Here is an 18,691-nt window from a genome sequence, read left to right as displayed (position 1 = left end):
CGCCGCCCGCCCCTTGCCCACCAGGGGTCCCCCGCTGTCTCCGCCATTTTGTGCTCCGCCCCGCCCCGCGCCGCCCCTCCCATCATGGCGCCGGCCCCGCTCCGCGAACCACACTTCCCGGCGGGCAGCGCGGTGAGCGCGCATGCGCACCTCGCACTGCGAGGGGTTTCTCGGCGTGACGCGGACACCGCCCTCGCCGCCCTCTCCTCCCCCTCCCCTCAGGTGAGCCCTGCGCGCGCCCCTGACGGTCGTCACCGCCCCAACGGTCATCAGTTCACCGGCGGCGCTGAGGGGCTGGGGAGCGGCTGTCAGGGTGTGCGTGACCGGCTGAGGGGGTGGGGGCGTCTGCCTCTATCCCAGAGGGGTCCTCGGAACCCTGACGGGCTTCGGCGGGGCGGTTTCGGGGGAAGGGTTGCCGGCTGGGGGCGGCGTACCCGCCGTAGCAGACCGTGGTACGGGGGGCATCTGCTGGCAGCGCTTCTCTTCTACCACAACGATTGAATGCTGCTTGTTCGCCTTTACTTGGCAGGCAAAGGCAGGAAAGAACCCCTTCTTGCCCAACAGATTTCATAAGCTAGTTCAGCAAGGGCGATATTTTACATAACTCAGTTTATACTCATCATCTCTTGGTTGTTTGTTTATTTTTTTATTTTTTTTTCTTCTCTTTATAACCCTTATACACCTCTTGAATATGAAAGATCATCTGCCTTCAGCTTTTTTTGAGATGGGAGTAGTTTTCTACAACCGTGAACTCTGAGGCATTTCTTATCAGAAAGCGCAGTCAGGCATTGGGACGGGTTGCCCAGGGAGGTGGTGGAATCACCGTCCCTGGGGGTGTTCAAGGAAAGGTTGGACGTGGTGCTTAGGGACATGGTTTAGTGGGTGACAGGGGGATGGTTGGACCAGATGATCTTGGAGGTCTCTCCCAACCCTTATGATTTTGTGATTTAAATTTGACCTGTTCAGAAGGGAATATGTTTTACCACATTTCTCACTTTGTAGCACAACAAATCAGACTTCTGTTATTTTAAATCTCACATTTGAATGTGAAATAATTTCAGCAGAGACCTTGACTTGCAATTATGTGACTGGCAAGTTGCTTCAGTAGATGGTTTTTAATAAAGCCCCTCTTCAGTCTTGATGTGGGATGTTTGTTGTTTGTTTGTTTATTATTTCTACTTGTAGTAATAATGGTCTGGGTTTTCATTAATAAAGCATAAGTGGTTCAGACAACCTTTCAATTATACTTTTATTTATTCCTCCTAGATTCTTCTCTCTCAAAGTAGCTAAGAAAGAACAATGGGAGTTCAAGGACTTTGGAAACTGCTTGAATGCACTGGAAGACCTATAAACCCAGAAACACTAGAAGGAAAAATTCTTGCTGTTGGTATCCTTTAAAAGTAAGGCTGAGGAGCCAAATTTGTGAGGGAGGTTATTTTAACTATTTCACTTACTTCTGCGTGATCTATTGTGTTTAGCTTTTTAAAATTTTCATATTAAATTGTGACAATATTTTGATGAGTAGTTTTTATGTTTTATAATATGTGGATACTAAGACCTTTATGCTTGTTTATATTTTTTTAAAAGTAAGATTTTTCAACAAGTCTTTTAACACAAATGTTAGGCTGCAGGATTTTGTCTTTTTTTATAAATAAATGTGCCACTAGTTAGGACTAGAAGATGAACAAAATTAAAATCCTTTTGTGTAAGCATCCCTTGATTAAATGCTGGAAATATGTTAGAAAGATGCAGATGAAGTTACCTTTCATTTATTTGTAAACGTAACTGAGGAGATACTACTTGCTGTGGGGTAGTTTCAACTTTGCTCTTTGTGTAGAGTGGCAGAGGGAAGAATTTATTTTTTTCCGAAGTTCATGAGTATTTGGATAACCATGGCTTCAATAGGCCAAGCCTAGAACAGCAAGCAAAAGCCACTCAGTCAAGTATGTGCGCTTTATAGAAACAGTTAATATGATATATGTGTAGGATCGCACATTATTTTTTCTTAACCATTCTTTAAGATATTAGTATTTGGTTAAACCAAGCAATAAAGGGAGCCAGAGATCGTCGTGGTAATTCCATACAAAATGCTCACCTCCTCACTCTGTTTAATCGACTCTGCAAGTTACTGTTTTTCCGAATTCGGCCTGTCTTTGTTTTTGATGGAGAGGCACCACTTCTGAAGAGACAGACCTTGGTATGTACCTGTGCATGGTCATTGCAACGCGAAATAGGATGTATGTCTGTTGCTAATGAGTAGAATTTTCAGATTCCTTGAGTTCTGCTTATGCTTCTGAGCCACGAGGATGGAAGGCTTGAATTACACTGCTGTGCAGATATTCTTTGCAGTTCCAGTTTTGGTCATCTCTTGGAGTTTGCAGCTGCTCCCTTTTGATAGATACTTATTCAGGTTTGATTCGCATAGAAATCAGATTGCAGAGAAGTAGAGCATGGCATAAGCCTGGGTCTTGCTTCAGAATGGACCTGATCTTAAAAACATTTATACTCAGAAGCTGAAAACTACTCCTGAGTCCCACAAAGGACACCAATCCAGAAGGATTTATAGGATCTGAAGTCTGTGTCTCCACTGGTGTAGAGTGAGTTAGGGAGTTGCTCTTAGGCTTAGCACACAGAATTTTTAGAGTAATTTGGTCTTCGGCATTGAGCAAAATTTTGTTGATGTTTATTTCATGTTCACAGGCTAAGCGAAGACACAGGAAGGACGTGGCCGTGCGTGATTCCAGAACAACTACAGAGAAACTCCTGAAAACATTTTTGAAGAGACAAGCTATCAAAACTGCTCTTACAGGCAAAAGGTAGGAATAAAAATTCACAGAACGGTTTGGGTTGGAAGGGGCCTTAAACATCATCTAATTCTATCCCCCCTGCCATGGGCAGGGACACCTCCCACCGGACCAGGTTGCCCAAAACCCTATCCAACCTGGCCTTGAACACTTCCAGGGCTGGGGCATCCACAGCTTCTCTGGGCAACCTGTTCTAGTGCCTTGCCACCCTCAAAGAAAGGAATTTCTTCCTTATATGTAATCTAAATCTACCCTCTTTTAGTTTAAAGCCATTCCCACTTGTCCCATCACTACACTCCCTGACAAACAGTCCCTCCCCAGCTTTCCTGTAGCCCCTGTTAGGTACTGGAAAGTCACTGTAAGGTCTCCCTGGAGCCTTCTCGTCTCCAGGCTGAACAACCCCAACTTCCTCAGCCTGTCTTTGTAGGAGAGGTGCTCTAGCCCTATGATTATCGTTGTGTCCTTCCTCTGGGCTCATTCTGTACTTCCCTGTCCTTCTTGTGCTGGGGCCCCTGAGCTGAACGCAGGGCTCAAGGTGGGGTCTCACAAGAGGAGAGCCCGGAGTACGATTGGTTTTCTGGGCTGCAGGGGCCCATTGCTGGCTCATGTCAAGCTTCTCGTCAACCAGCACTTCAGGTCCTTCTCCTCAGGGCTGCTCTCAATCCATTCTCCATCCAGCCTGTATTTGTGCTTGGGATTGCCCTGGCCCAGGTGCAGGACCTTGCACTTGGCTTTGTTGAACCTCATGATGTCCACACAGGCCCACCTCTCAAGCTTGTCTGTGTCCCTCTGGATGGCATCCCTTCCCTCCAGCGTGTCGACCACACCACTCAGCTTGGTGTTGGAGGCAAACTTGCTGAGGGTACACTTCATCCCGTGTACATGTCAACAGCAACGATGTTAAACAGCGCCGGACCCAACACCGACCCCTGAGGAACACCACTCGTCACTGATCTCCACTTGGACATTGAGCTGTTGACCACAACTCCTTGAGTGCAGCCATCCAGCCAATTCCTTACCCACTGAGTGATCCATCTGTCAAATCCATGTCTCTCTAATTTAGAGGCAAGGGCATCATGGGGGACAGTGTCAAATGCTTTGCACAAGGCCAGGTAGATGATGTCAGGTGCTCTTCCCCTATCCACCAATGCTGTAACCCTGTCATAGACGGCCACCAGATTTGTCAGGCACGATCTGCCCTTAGTGAAGCCATGTTGGCTGTCACCAATCACCTCCTTCTTTTCCATGTGCCTTAGCTTAGTTTCCAGGAGGATCTCCTCCATGATCTTGCTGGGCACAGAGGTGAGACCAACTAGCCTGTAGTTCCCCAGGTATTCCTTTCTTCCCTTTTAAAAATGGGGGTTATGTTTCCCTCTCCCAGACATTTTTTTCCTCTTGTTTACAAGTGGCAGGTAAATTTTATGTATCTATTAATCGCTTTTTTTTTTCCCCCTAAGCAGTGAAGTTTTGCCCAGTATAACACAAGTTCGAAGAGAAGAAATTGATGATATATATGTATTGCCTTCTTTAGAGAATGAAGAGAAGAACAGGTAGGTAGAATTAAGAAAAATAGGTAAAATGGCTAAAATAAACTGAGATAAGAGTATAAAAGTGTTGCTGAAAGACCTTTGACCCATGTGACTCCATAATATGTGAAGTATATTTATGTTTTATTTCAGTTTCTTTTTGGACAGATAGGATTCTAACTCTGGATTCAGAAGCCTTCTAATTATTTATTGGAAAATAACAGAATGAGCTTTCAGCCCACAGATTAGTATTCTACTCTGAATTCATGTTTAGGGCTGAAAGTGCTATCTCACTTTCTGTGACTACATCTATGTGACTAAATGAACCCGACTGTTCAAGTTGGGGTAGCTCGTGTGTGGCAGCCGGATTCTGGTTTGTGTCCCCTCATTTAGTAGTATAGATGTGTTGAGCAAAAGTAGACTTTGTATGTACTTGTCAAATTTGTGATATCTTAAATAAGTCTAGGTGGAAACGTATCCATTAGATTACTCTTTGCACAGTTTACCTATACTTTGTATACTTTCATATAATTTAAATGCTGACCAAATAAGAATCAGTTAATTATTTACAAAGCAAAAATTGTGTTCATCTCAATTTAACTCAGAGAAGTCTGCCTTCTTGCCTTCTGTTCATACCTTTTTGAATTTTATTTATATTTGTTTGCGTGTGTGTAGTGTGCTGTTGTGTGTGAATTTTTCTGTGTATCAGTGAAGGGAAGACTAATGGCCTTCTATAGGTATTTCATTTACCCAGGGAAATATCTACATCTTTTTTCTCTTGTGATTTTTAGCTCAGAGGAGGAAGACGAAAAAGAATGGGAGGTGAGAATGAGCCAAAAAAAGATACTGCAGGTAAATGCATTCTAATTCCCTTGTTATTGAGAGCTATCCTGTATTTACATCCTCTGTTAAAAAAAAAAGAAGTGTTTGGGTTTGGGGTTATAGGTCTTATTAAAGCATTACTGATAAAGCACACAAGTTAATTTTAACGATGCCTTGTTTTCCTACTAATCAGAAAATGCAAATGAAATTTTCTTCACTAGAATACAGCAAAATAGGATTTTTTAATATTTTCTCTGGGTATGTGAGGAATTTTTTTTGTAATGGCAAAAATGGAATGTGTGCATTTCATGAGATGTGTGCAAATGAAATAAGACAGCATCCTTAGCAGAATTTGCATACTTCTCCAGATACGAATTGATGTTGAAACACTGGTCTTTGAGTTTTCACAGATAAATTCTGTATTCCTTTCTGATGCATTCATCTCAGGGGAAGAGGAGAAAAGAAATACATCATTTAAGCAGAATGCATAATCAACAGTAACATTATTGTTTTTTCATGCAAATGAAAAAAATAAATTCTTTTGCAAATATAGTTAATGTTTGAAGTAGTTTGCAAAAAAGAAAACCTCGTTGGAATGATAAAATCAGACTTGCTGAGGCTGTAATACTTGTTTATGTGATTCATACTAAATGTCTTTTTATAAAAAGAACAAAACCAAGTTTTTAAGTTATAGCCTATGGAGTGTATGTCAATAATTAGGTAAATATTTGGTGCTCTAGTTTTTTCTTTACTGTTTTTTTTTTTCCACAGTATAGGAAATAGCAACCAAGGTTTTGTAGGTGTTTTTTTCAATTTGAAATAATAATGGAAATACTTCATAGTTATTGATGGGTGTTAATACAAAATAAATATGTTTCTTTTTCCATTTTTATAGGAAGAATTATTTGAAAACCCTCATTCTGTAGATATTGAGTCAGAAGATTTTAACAAGCTGCCTCCAGAAATAAAACATGAGATCTTGACTGATATGAAAGAATTTACAAAACGAAAAAGAACATTGTTTGAAGCAATGCCGGAGGTAATACTTCTTAGAATATTTTTAGAATAGTTTTAAGTCATTAGAATGGAGCTATTGGCATTAATGCAGATGAAGACTACATAAGGGTATCACATCTGCAGAGCTTTACTCCCAAGCCTATTTAATGAGAGATGTTATGTTGAGGGGGAAAGAAAAACAACAAGGTAATAACTCTTAACAGATCCTTCCCATGTGTGCATTCAGTGTCCTATCTCTTGATTTCTACTAAAATTGGCAGAGCTAATTGAGTTTGGCAAGAACGAATAAATCACGCTGTGCCTCATGCTTCAGCAGCGTTACGCCCAAGGTTCCAATTGCAAGAACGTATCACTAATGTGGATAAATCAGGCAGAATGAACACAGCTTGAATTCCAAACCCTCAGGTTGTTAGGGAAGCTGGCAGCTGGGAAAAGACCTTCATAGCTGTAACTCAGGCAGATGTGATACTAAAGCCGTTCAGAGACAGAGAACCCTACAGTGCTTACTTCTAGATCAGCTATTCAAAGCACAGTTAGATTTTTTTTAAAGTCCGGTATCTGTCAGATGAAATGATGGCTTGTGCCAAAGTGTACGCTAAGGAGCATCTAGTGGTGGGCAACATCTTAAAACCACCCACGTATGGATTCTGTGAAAATCGTGTTGCTTTTAAGATGGGGACCAGGCCCATTAGCCAGCTAACCTTTGTTGGTCACGTCACTTAGGTCTCATTGTGTTTAGCCACCATTCAAAACTATTTACCTTTTAGACTTCTAATGTGTGTTACGATGCTAATAGCACTTTTGCTTGGGAGTGCAGCAGTCAACAAAAGACAAATGTTATCTGCTTAAAGGAAATAGGAAAATATTTCTATTAAAAGGCTCTCATGAGCGTGGTAAGTGCACTTGCATAAAGGTACAGCTGGTGGCATTTTATTTAAATTTACTTGGATTATTATTATTTTTAAGGAGTCCAGTGACTTTTCCCAGTACCAGCTTAGGGGTTTGCTTAAGAAAAGCAACCTCAATCGGTGCATAGAAAATGTAGAAAAAGAATTGAATCAACAGCACTCAGGTCAAATCCAAGAACAGTACGAAAATGAAGGTGGTTTTGTGAAAGAAGTGGAATCTAGAAGGGTAATTTCTGAAGACACTTCTCACTATATCTTAATAAAAGGTATGTCAGCTCTCCATTTTATAAAATCTCTTATTTCCTGTGTGCAGTCTGCAGCCATTAATTTTAAGAAAAGCATTGAATATTGTTTACAGGTGTATGTATGAAAATTGCAATGCTGTTAGCTATAATTAATTATGATCAGCAAATGTAGAAAACTGGTTTATTAACTTTCAAATGAACTTTTTCCTCATGTAAGGTGGAATGCTAGTATAAAACAGTCTTTTAGTAAAATATTTCTTTTCAGGTATTCAAGCAAAAGAAGCTACTAGTAGAGACTTGGAAACTACTGCAGGACCCTCATCAAAAAAACCTGAATTTACTAAGTTGAATAAAATGAATGAATCTCCTGCGAATGCAGAAGTAGTTGCATCTGACAAGTTGCAGACAGAGAAAGATAAAAATGTAACAGCACCACCCTCTCCCCAGACTTTGCTTGCTATCCAGGCAGCTATGGTGGAAAGCAGCTCGGAAGAAGAATTGGGGTACAAAGATGAAGGACGCTTGAACGTTGTCCCATCTATAACAGAGGAAGGCAGCGTGTCTCCAAGAACATTATGGGCAATTCAGCGAGCTCTGAATGATGATGATGATGAAGAGGAGGAAGTTGTTACTGTTAGAACTGATAGAGTGCTAACAGAAAGGTCAGAAGTGAGGGATTTTCTGCTTAGTAGCTCAGATGAGGAAGATCAGATTCCTGGAGTATGGGAGGATAAAGAAATACCTATGTCTGCAATTCATTCATCAAACCAAGTGATTATGCAAGACTCTGAATTTGGACAAAAGAGTCAGGAGTTGGAAAAAAATCAAATTACACCCAAGGGCACCAGTATATCCACAGCTGAAAATTATTCTTCTGTTGATGATGCTAGAAAAGAAAAAGAAGAAGACAAAGAAGAAAATGGTTCAAAAATGGACTCAAATTCTTTGGAAAACAAGGATACAAACTTGTGCATTCAGAAGCCAAGCTATTCCCCTGCAGAAACTAGTATAGGGTCTTTGATTCACAGTGAAGCAGCAGACCTTTCTGAAACTGAGGAAAACTTGAAAAGTTCTAAAAATATAGAGGAAGTAATTTTACAAACAGAAGAGAATGTATCTGAGGTACAAAAGGAAATTATTTTTTTTCCAGCAGCAGAAGGTCCTAAGGAGGAAAGAGAAGGCATAACACAGTCTGAAGACAGTGATTCTGATGGTATGTGTTTTTTAATCATATAAAAAGATAAGAAAATATGGCCTTGTTTTATTTGAAGTCCATTTAACCTTCTCTTTTAAGAAATGCTTTAAAACACATCCATTCCTGCATACGTATGGATTGGGAAAAAAATCTGAGCTATATTTTCCCCTTGGGCTTATGCTGTTTTGTTGAAACGTGGGTATACGATATGGAGAAGGAGGACAGCATGCTGTTCTGTACCTTGAACGTGATTAACTGGTGTATGGAATGGTCAACTACTTGGTTTCTGTAGTTTCACAATCCTTATTTCTGCTTTTTGTATTTAGCAAGACAAAACTAAGGAGTTTATTTTCCTTTTATAGGAAGCTTTATCGAAGTGGGTGCTGAAATCAGTAATGAGGGTGATTCACCTACTAAATATGATGAGAGGCTGGGTGAAAAACCAGCACTTTCAGAAATGGAGAAGGACAGACAAGATGTTGTCACGCAGGACTTGCAGAAGCAGTCTGATGGAGTGCAGCTGACAAACAGTCAGAATGCTGAACAAGAAAATGATGGCAAAGACGCAGCAGATGAGTGGCAAGACATCAGTTTGGTAACTCCTTGTTATTTGTTTTGAGCTGGTAATGAAGTGCTCTGTCCCCAGATACTTTTTAAGGAAAACCATTGGGCAGCTCTTTACCATTTCATTATTTTCATATATTCATTTTAATTTTATGGCATTTCATTATTTTCATATATTCATTTTAATTTTATGGCATTTCATTGTTTTCATATATTCATTTTAATTTTATGGGGGCTGATTTTTCCTTAAAGATTACAGTTAACCATAATCTCTCTGAAATTGGAGGGAAAATGTAAGGTTTTAGCACTCTGATAAGAAGCCTTATCTATGGTCTTGTAACTTACTGCATTAGAGAAACTATGACACCTTCTTAGCATGAATTAATGGAGCATATGCTATTAGAATAATGATAATTGTGGACTTAAGTGTCCTTAGGCAAAGTACGTAGTAAAGTACTAAATTGCTGAAATGACCAAAATCTTTTGTTTTTCAGGAAGAACTAGAAGAATTAGAAGATGACCTTTCTGTTGAGCAGGATGTACTTCAGGCTCAAAAACAGCAGCAGGAGCGTGTTGCTTCTTCTGTAACAGGACAGATGTTCTTGGAAAGCCAGGTAGTATTTGATGAATCATTTTGATATGTTGTAGGGTAAGATTCGTCCCCCCACCCTTGTAGCTGAACATTTTCTTAAAAGCTGTTTGTTATTTTCTTTAGTTATGGGTCACCTTTTCTTCCTCTTAGAAGCTTGTTTTCTTCAGTCTGCTTGATTTTAAATATTGAACATAATTGAGATTAATCTTCAATTCCAACTATTTTAAATAAATGCTATAACACCATAAAATGATATTAAAATTATGAGTAAATTAATATTTTTAAAGCATCGGCCTTTTAAGGTTGTGCCAGCTTGATCTTTTTAAGGAATCTCACCAGTAATACCTGCGTAAACCTGTAACTGCTGTTAGAGTATTAACATTGAAAGGATAATCCAGTCAAATGGAAGGACTACTTGAAATACAGTGTAAGTTAATGCAACTGTAATATAGTAGAGTAGTGATGGCATCTATGATGCAGTAAAATTATGCCAACAAATTCTGAGACATACACATAAGTTTGTATTTTTTTGTATGTAAAAGGGATAATTTGGATGGCTGTAAAGTGATTGAAATTTTTCTTTCCTATGTTAAATATTTGCTCATACTTGTTTCTTCAGATGATTTTTTTGAAGGCCAGGAGATTGTGCTTCTGTAATATCATGTGCCATATAATGGTACTGCACAACATATACACTATATATATGCATATTAAATTTATATTTAATAAAATTTACACCTTAGCTTTTGCAGTGATTATTATAAATCCAGATTATATATAATATAATATTATAACATATACAATATCATCAGATTATATATATTCTAGATTGTTATATCTAGATATGTTCTATAGACATTCTGTTGGGTGCAGGAGTGTAAATGGAAAGTATGATTCCTGGAGATAAAGCAATCCAGAATTGTGTAACACTTGTATGTAAACCTCTTGTGTATGAGATACTTAACTGAGGTTAAGCAATGTATTCTGTAAAAGCAGATCGTGTAAAATGTATCAAAATACATGTACATCAAACCACCATCCAGAGGATGGCTAGTCTGCTTGCTGTTAGTTAGCAGATACACATATTTCTCATAGGCCTTCCAGCTATTTTCTGAGCTAAGGTGATGACTAATTTTATTTTATTTTTTTTAACCTCTATATTTCTTCCTTCTTGGAGTCCACTTAACTATAATGCATGGACTTTTCTCCATGGTAAAGTAGTGTTTGTGGAAAGTACAACACTTGAGCTTGTTTGTGTAATTAATACAGGAGATTCTCAAACTCTGCAGCAATAGTGTGATCAAGTGGTGCACTATCTTCCTGAGATGAGTAAGTGGGATTTCTGCTTCGACTTAACCGTACATAGTGCTCTTTTGTTGAAATTAAGATTTGCTGTGAAATATTAAATACCTCCCAGGTGTGAATCTAGCAGTTTTGAGTCATGTAGAAAAACATTAAAATTTCATTTTTCAGATGAAATATTAACTGCTTTGTCTCTTACAGGAGCTCCTCCGTCTGTTTGGCATTCCATACATCGAAGCTCCAATGGAAGCGGAGGCACAATGTGCTATACTGGACCTCACTGACCAGACCTCTGGGACAATCACTGATGATAGCGATGTTTGGTTATTTGGTGCACGGCATGTTTATAAAAATTTCTTCAGTCAAAACAAATATGTGGAATATTATCAATACATTGATTTTCAAAACCAGCTAGGTAAGGCTCAGCAGTTGATCTGTTAGATACAGTCTTTGATAGGACAGCTTTGCCGCGTATCTTTTTGAAGTTGAATTCCCTACAGAATTCCTACCTAACAGGCTTATAAAATGTCTGTTCTTTGGAAAGTCTCTAAAGAAATTCAATTGGGTTGCTGTTTTTAATGCGTGATGCAAATTCAGTTGACCCCTCTGAGTTTGCAGCTGCCTGGTACACCTGCATTCAATGCAGTGAGTTAGTGTGATGATCAGTGAAGGCTGGAGGCGTGAACTACAGTGCCAGGTTCTGGGTAAATGTCAGTATGACTTTTCTAATGTGGGAAAACTGTATTCTGATGTCATCAGATTTGTAACATTCTGGAAATGGAAGTTTATTTTGGACATACTGACACACAATGATTAAAAATGGATCCAGTGTACTTATATGCCCTGTAAAAAGTTTTTTTTTTTAGTTAGTATTGACAGTTTTTTCTTCTGATTGTTCTTGTACTTATCTGATCAAATTGTTGCTAATTATATTGAACTGTTAAGCTTCAGTGTTGTCTGAAGTGTATTAAGGAAAATGCGCCATTTTTTGAAATTTTTTTTGTCTTGAACATAAATGTAATGGCAGAACTCAGTTAAATTCAGCTTTGACATTTTTGGGATATGGTCTTTGAAATAATATTCTAGTGCCTTCAGCATGTAAAATTCCACATTTTTTGTGTGGTGAAAAATGTTTTTGATTTATTTTCCCAGCAAGCTGAATGAAACTTTCCCTACTTATTTTAGGTATGCCATTGTAGTTTACTTGTAAAGAAGTCCTGCAAAAGCACACATGATTTTTAGCTGCTACTAATGCAATAAACCGGAGATGTTATTTATTTATTGAAAAATAGTCGTCATCTGTCTTCATGTCACATTCCTCTGCAGTCTTTTACTGCTACTCCCTTTCTATGCATTAAACAGTTCTTCTTGCCTGACAGTTAGTGAGTATCCTGACTGGCATTCTGATGGGGGCTTAGACACATGTTCCTTCTTTTCTCCACAGGAATATTTATTTTTGATGTAAACTCCTGAAGCTAGTCACTGCAAATCAGTCTGGTTGCCTCAGATCTGATAATGTACCAAGAAGAAGATGTCAACTGAGTTCTTCCTTCTTTCTAGCTGTTTTTGGGGCTCTTTTGGTCTATTGGAGTAACTGCACCAGCACAGAGCAAATGACTTCCAGTTTGGGAGCCCTTTCAAGAAGCAGTGTTGATATTATAGACTAGAATTCAAAACTGAGGATTTGAATATTTTTATTGCTGATTCAGGAGATGCTAAATTCAGGTTGGCATTAGATGAGAACAGGACAGTAACTGGAGAAATATATGTAAAATATTATCTCTTAGCTCTTGAAGACCATAGGGGAAATCTGGATTTCTGCACTGTAATGCATTAATTTTGGCAAGATGTGCTAAACTATGCTAAGCTAGCAAATACAACTATGGTGCTTGAGCTAGCAGTAGCATATTGACACTGCTCCAGAATATAATTTAGCAAATTCTGATGTTAATGCATCTGTATTTCTTCTGTCGTTTGTCTTACGAATTAAAAATATTAAATTTTCTGGAAGAGAACAGATGCAGAATGCACTGGTTATATTTGGTTTACTGTCTTTCACAGGGTTGGATCGAAGCAAGTTAATTAATTTGGCATACTTGCTTGGAAGTGACTACACCGAGGGCATCCCAAATGTTGGCTTTGTAACAGCGATGGAGATCTTAAATGAATTTCCTGGGCGTGGACTGGAACCTCTCCTAAAATTCGCGTATGCTTTGTTGTATTTTTTTCATGTCTTTCTATAATATGAATGTTAGTAAATACACTTTGCTGCTGCTTAAGCATTCAACAAAACATATGAGCATCGTTAAGGACTCTAAGTTAACTATAAAATATGTGACTCGTTGTATCGGTATTTGAAATGGCAGGTAAATAAAATATGTTGATACAGCAATTACCACGAGACTAATGAAGATAATAGAACAGCTTTAGAACTGCGCAACTGCCTCTGAGTTCATTGCAGAGCTGGATCCCTAGTGGAGTGGAGGTTGTTTCTCCCTGAGTATGTGAGAAGGTCCTGTAGCTTGCTCATAGAGAAAAGAGACTTGATGAGTGAGGAATGGATGACCTGGAAAGAGACAGACAGGTAGGCTGTGGGGAAGAACAAGGTTTGAAGAGTGCCGTGCCGACTGTATTGGCAATCACGAGGATGGTTAGAAGTCCTTTTTAATTTTTCCTTTTCAAAAAAAAAACCCTCCAAAAATGATTGTTACATGTGGTACGTCCTTCCCGAATAAGGCTGAATTTAAAGCCTTCTGTTTGGCTGCTTAGGGGGAATCCAGGTGACGTTTGCTACCTTGGCTGGCAATGGCTGTATTGACTGTATATGTTTCGTCCTTTCTGCTTTCAGGTTATATGTCCCTTTGGCCATTTTTATTTGAAAATTTCCTACCTTGTGTCATGCAGCAACTGAAGTAGGGAGTCTGATTAAAGCCATTTAAGTTAGCATGGATGCTCTTGACATTCCAAGCTACATTTTATGGGGACAAATGAATGCTTTCCTCTGTTTTTCAGTGAGTGGTGGCAGGAGGCTCAGAAAAATAAGAAAATGAGACCTAATCCACATGATACCAAAGTCAAGAAGAAGTTGCGGGAGCTGCAGCTTTCTTCAGGTTTCCCAAATCCAGCAGTAGCAGAAGCGTACCTGAAGCCTGTGGTGGATGAAACAAGGGGTTCGTTCACATGGGGGAAGCCTGATGTAGAACAGATCAGAGAATATCCTTTTACTATAAGACAGGAGTTGTTAGCTAAAAGTATCCAGATTAAAGTTCATAAGGCTAGGTAGTGACTCGGTAGCAGTGTGCCAAATTCTTAACATCTCATGGTGTGAGGGGCCTCCTTGCCCCAACTGTGTGCGCTCTCCTACACTGATACCAGCTCTGGAATTGAAAAGAATGTAGCTATGCACATATGGCATTTGAGGCTGCGCTGCCCTCCTGCTTCACTTTGAATCTGGTCTCATAGCTGGACTGAGCAGCTTGTTGTGACATTATGCTTCTGTAACTGTTCTGTCTTCCACATGTGAGTTTCAAAAGCTATTTATTTACTACATTCCTTTCAGTAATGTCTGTTTCTTGCACCGGTTGCAGCTTGAGCTGCAGTGAATTGTTGAAAAGTAGATGGCAATGCGTGCAGAACTAATAATGTTTTAAACAGTAAATGAAAATTTCAGGGTGTGCAAATGTAAAAGTAATTTATTTACAGGTATTGCGTTTTACAGCAGTACTGTGTAGCCAAAATGAGCTTTTTCTTCCTGGAGGCACACTTTTGGTAGTGCTGGTATTAGAGAAGTTCTGTAACAAACAGATATAATGGCATGATGAACACACATCAAATAATATTAGAATCATCCACGTAAGTTGGGTTTAATAACTTGAGGCATTTTCTTTGTTTTTGTAGTAGTAAAAATGTTGACAGAGAGTAGCCTTCTTCCAGACATCGGTTATTTGAGGAATTTTTATTTTGTGTTAACAAAATAGTAGCAATAACCATTTTTAATGTTCCTTAACTTTCTGCACATTCTGTAAAGATCATTTTGGCTGGACTAGGACAAAGATAGATGAAGTCCTTTTGCCTGTGATGAAACAGCTGAACTTGCAGCAGGTAAAGTATAGAACTGTGTATAGCTTAAGCCTAGCTGGAAAATTGTAAGAGATGCATTTTAAAATGAACAGCGAGGCTTTAATCTAAAAATATATTTATTGGAAGCTGGAATTTGACCATATTTTTATCTTTTTTATAAATATATATAAATAAATACAAATTTTATATATATAAGTCAGTAAACAGTTCTCTAGACTTTGTTTCGTTATGATTTGGGTGTACTGTGAGGCACTGTATGTAATTTCAAAGGTTGTAATTTCAGTAGTTGGTTTACAAACTGATAATCTATCAAGCAGCTACCTCAAGTCCAAGTTGCTGTTTGCTCCAGATGTAGCTGGAACTACAAGTACCTCAAGTACCTTTTGTGCTTTTAAAAGGCTGTCTCTTAAAATGATTTATAAAAATGCCCCTAAGACTTTGGTAAAGTGAAACGGACTATTGGGTACCATACCTATCCTTTAAGGAGTACAGACTGAACCATTGACCAAGAGCCCATTTATAATATTACTCAACTTTACAAATAAACGTACTGTCAGCTTTCATACAACTTAAAAGTGAATAGTGTTGCGTGCTGTGCTACTCTAAAAGTTATTTGCAGAACGGATTACCTAAGCTAGGATTCTTTTCTCCTTTTGCTACCAGCAAGATGTAGCCTGCACCATTCCCCTAGGCTGTCTCTAGTCAAAGGCTTGAAAGGTACCACAAAACTGTCGTTAGATCCATACACTTTCAGGTTGACTGGAACAGCCTTTGGAAGTGTCTGTCTCCTTAGCTGATTTTAGGGAGACTGTAGAGGACTAGTATAGTCTATACAGCAAGCCTGGCTATAGTCGAGTAACAGATCCATTGTGTGCAACTGCTTCTAGTTCTACTCTCAATCTCTCTACTGTGGCAGCATGTGTTTGAGCTCAAGTTCAATGGCAGCATTTTGTTGCACTGGCATATGCAGATGTGTTGTTAGCAGTATTTGTTAGTAAATGTTCTAGTGTTTTAACGGCTTGCAGCTAAGGATGTGTTTGCAAGGACATACTTAACACTGCAAAGGTTCCCTGATTTAGGGTTGAAAATAGCAATGTATATCTAACCATAATCACATACACAATGTGAAATTTTTATTAACTGGAGTTTGCCCATAGTTTCTATGAAGGTTCTTACTGCATAATTTATTATAAAAGTACAGGTATTACTGTAATAATACATCTTATCCATATGCATACTGATTTCATTAGTCGTTTGTCCTGCTTTAATTTATGATGCTTTATAGTATATCTTAGATAACAACTGAATTCCTGTCACAAAACTTCCAAAGCTGTTTCACTGTTTTATTTTTGGTAGACTCAGCTTCGAATTGATTCATTCTTCAGACTAGCACAGCATGAAAAACAAGCTATTAAAAGTCAGAGACTACGCAGAGCTGTGACTTGTCTGAAGAGAAAGGAAAAAGAAGAAGCTGATGAAATTCGGGAAGCTACTGCTGTTATGGAGAAAGAACTTAAACAACATGAGAAACGGAAAGGGGGCAGTACTTCAGGCTGCTCAAATCATCGAGCCATGGCAACAGAAATCCAAAGTGGAAAAAGAAGGAAGCATTCAGATTTCAGAAAGGAACCTTTATATGGAGGCGGTTTTGTTGGGAATTTGCATCTCTCAGAAACTTCTAGTGACTCCTCAGCAGAGGAAGTGGAAAGCAGAGATTTAGATGAGAGCAAAAGGAGGAAAATTGCCTCTAATGTAGAGAAAGCAGACCATAAAAAGGGGTACAGTAGCTCAAGTGGTGAGGATGAAGAACTGGGAAACCTGATCATGGTGACTGCCAAATCTGTGTTTGAGGGCAGAAAACAGAAACCAAAGAATAAGAGAGGAAAAAAAAAGAAAAAGCCTTAAAGAAAAAAAGTCTTAAAGATAGGTTGGGTATAGGTTTTTTATGACTTAAACTCTGTAAGTATTCTAATGAATTTGTATATAAAAAAATAAATTATTTATCTGCATTTTTCATGCATTGTTTTGTGTCCAGAATTTAAATAGGAGGGATGTTAAACAACGGGAAAAAATAATTCTTTCAGCACAGTTACTCAGGCTGGACTTGATATGTTTTCTGTTTTGAGATTATAAAATTAGGCTAAAAATTAATATCTATTCCTCTGCATCTATTCCTTCTCTCTGAGGTGTGACAGCTGTTAAAATCCCATGCAATCTGTTGCTTCCTGAATTTCAAACTCCAAGGAAATTTTGCACATGACTTAGTTTATTTCTAGGTATTAAGAGAAGGAAAATCAGTTCAACTAGTTTTGTTTTCCTTGTTCCCTTCATCATGCCTGCCTTGAAAGTTTTGTGCTCAAAGTAATGTTGCTTCTTGAATCACTCATAATACAGTGTAAGCCCTCATAATACGTCTTGGAAAATAGCACAGTAAATTCTTATAATCTATAATTATAACAATAATTGCTTATGTTCTGAATGTAAATGACATGTTTCGAAACTTGGTTACATGGGGAATGTCCAAAGACAGAATTTGTTTCCAAAAGTGATGCTCAGAGATACTGTGGAGGTTTTCAAGTCCTTCAGATTTCACCTTAGAGCATTCATCACTGGGCATAATCTGTGAAATGATCTCTTTTTCATTTTGCTTTGCTGCTTAACCCCTTTGTTGTATCAGTTGCTCTTTCTGTTGGTCTTCTGCGTCACTGTCTGAATGAAAGCCAGATTTTTTTCTTTGTTCACTTTGCGTCTCCATGCAGCTGGATTCCGCCAGTCTGCCCTGACACTGTCAACTTTTCCTTCCCTGCCCACCCTCACTTCAGTTTCATCAGAGAGGAGGTTTGTAATAACAGTGAGGGGGCTGCTTCCTGGGAAACATTCATCTTGCTAGTGCTTCAAGAACCTGGCATACAGATCCTCTGGCTGCAGCACTCACGTCGGATTCATTTGTGAGAGAAACAATTTGTTAGGCCCAGAATATCCCTTTTATCCAAAATATCCCTTTAGATAGTACTTTTGTAAAAAAAAAAAAAAAAAAAAAAAAAAAAAAAAAAATCATATTTTAAGTGTATTCTTTGTCTGGACAACTAGTTTACAGCCTTGTTTTGCAGATCACTCAAGTATTGCTGAATGTTACTTTAAAGGGTGGAGCAGGCCTTGGTGGTTTTTTTGATAGCTTCTAAATGTGGAAGAGCTCCCATTATTTTCTTTTGGTGAGTGTGATAAAATACAGAGACCTTCAGTTCTCTGTAAGACTTGTTCAGTATTCTTGTACAATAATTATTTTTCAATTGTACCTAGAAACCCCAGTTGAGGTCGGAGTCCAATTTTACTAAAAAAAAAAAAATAAAAAAATGGGTAAGATAAGAGTTCCTGTCCTTACTGATATGACATTCTAAAGTAAGAGAAGTCTTAAGGACACCTCTATTTGTTCTAGTGGCAGTAACTGGTTGCAATCTGTTGAGCAAATCTACATCTTGTATATACAAGAGGAGAGATGTATGTGTATTTATGTACATTGACAGCTGTCTATTGATCGAATATTTGGCTTTAAAGTGGACTACAACTTCTCAGGTTTTATACCTTGTTACAGTTTCACATTCTTTTGAGAGTGTCTGTTTAGGTATCCACAGATTC

The 18,691-nt window shown here is 38.6% G+C and overlaps 1 protein-coding gene across 2 annotated transcripts; it reads left to right on the top strand.

Moving 5' to 3' along the window:
• The first annotated feature begins 104 nt into the window (after positions 1–104).
• ERCC5 (ERCC excision repair 5, endonuclease) lies at positions 105–17,017 on the top strand. 2 transcript variants are annotated; one of them, XM_050714732.1, is made up of 16 exons: positions 105–222; positions 1,267–1,387; positions 2,022–2,197; positions 2,701–2,816; positions 4,262–4,354; positions 5,122–5,182; positions 6,048–6,191; positions 7,136–7,343; positions 7,588–8,535; positions 8,880–9,112; positions 9,576–9,695; positions 11,177–11,390; positions 13,037–13,181; positions 13,988–14,190; positions 14,994–15,076; positions 16,412–17,017. In XM_050714732.1, exons 2-16 carry the CDS (start codon positions 1,300–1,302, stop codon positions 16,958–16,960), a joined length of 3,381 nt encoding a protein of 1,126 aa, XP_050570689.1. In that variant the 5' UTR covers positions 105–222; positions 1,267–1,299; the 3' UTR covers positions 16,961–17,017. The 2 variants fall into 2 exon arrangements, with proteins under 2 accessions (XP_050570689.1, XP_050570690.1); XM_050714733.1 differs by having other exon boundaries at positions 4,265–4,354; positions 16,412–17,016.
• Positions 17,018–18,691: the final 1,674 nt, after the last annotated feature.

This window comes from Cygnus atratus, chromosome 1 (assembly GCF_013377495.2).
Source record: "Cygnus atratus isolate AKBS03 ecotype Queensland, Australia chromosome 1, CAtr_DNAZoo_HiC_assembly, whole genome shotgun sequence".
NCBI classification, from domain to species: Eukaryota; Metazoa; Chordata; class Aves; order Anseriformes; family Anatidae; genus Cygnus; species Cygnus atratus.
Note: the sequence above shows the minus strand (reverse complement) of the source record. Positions and strands in the feature narration are given on the sequence as shown.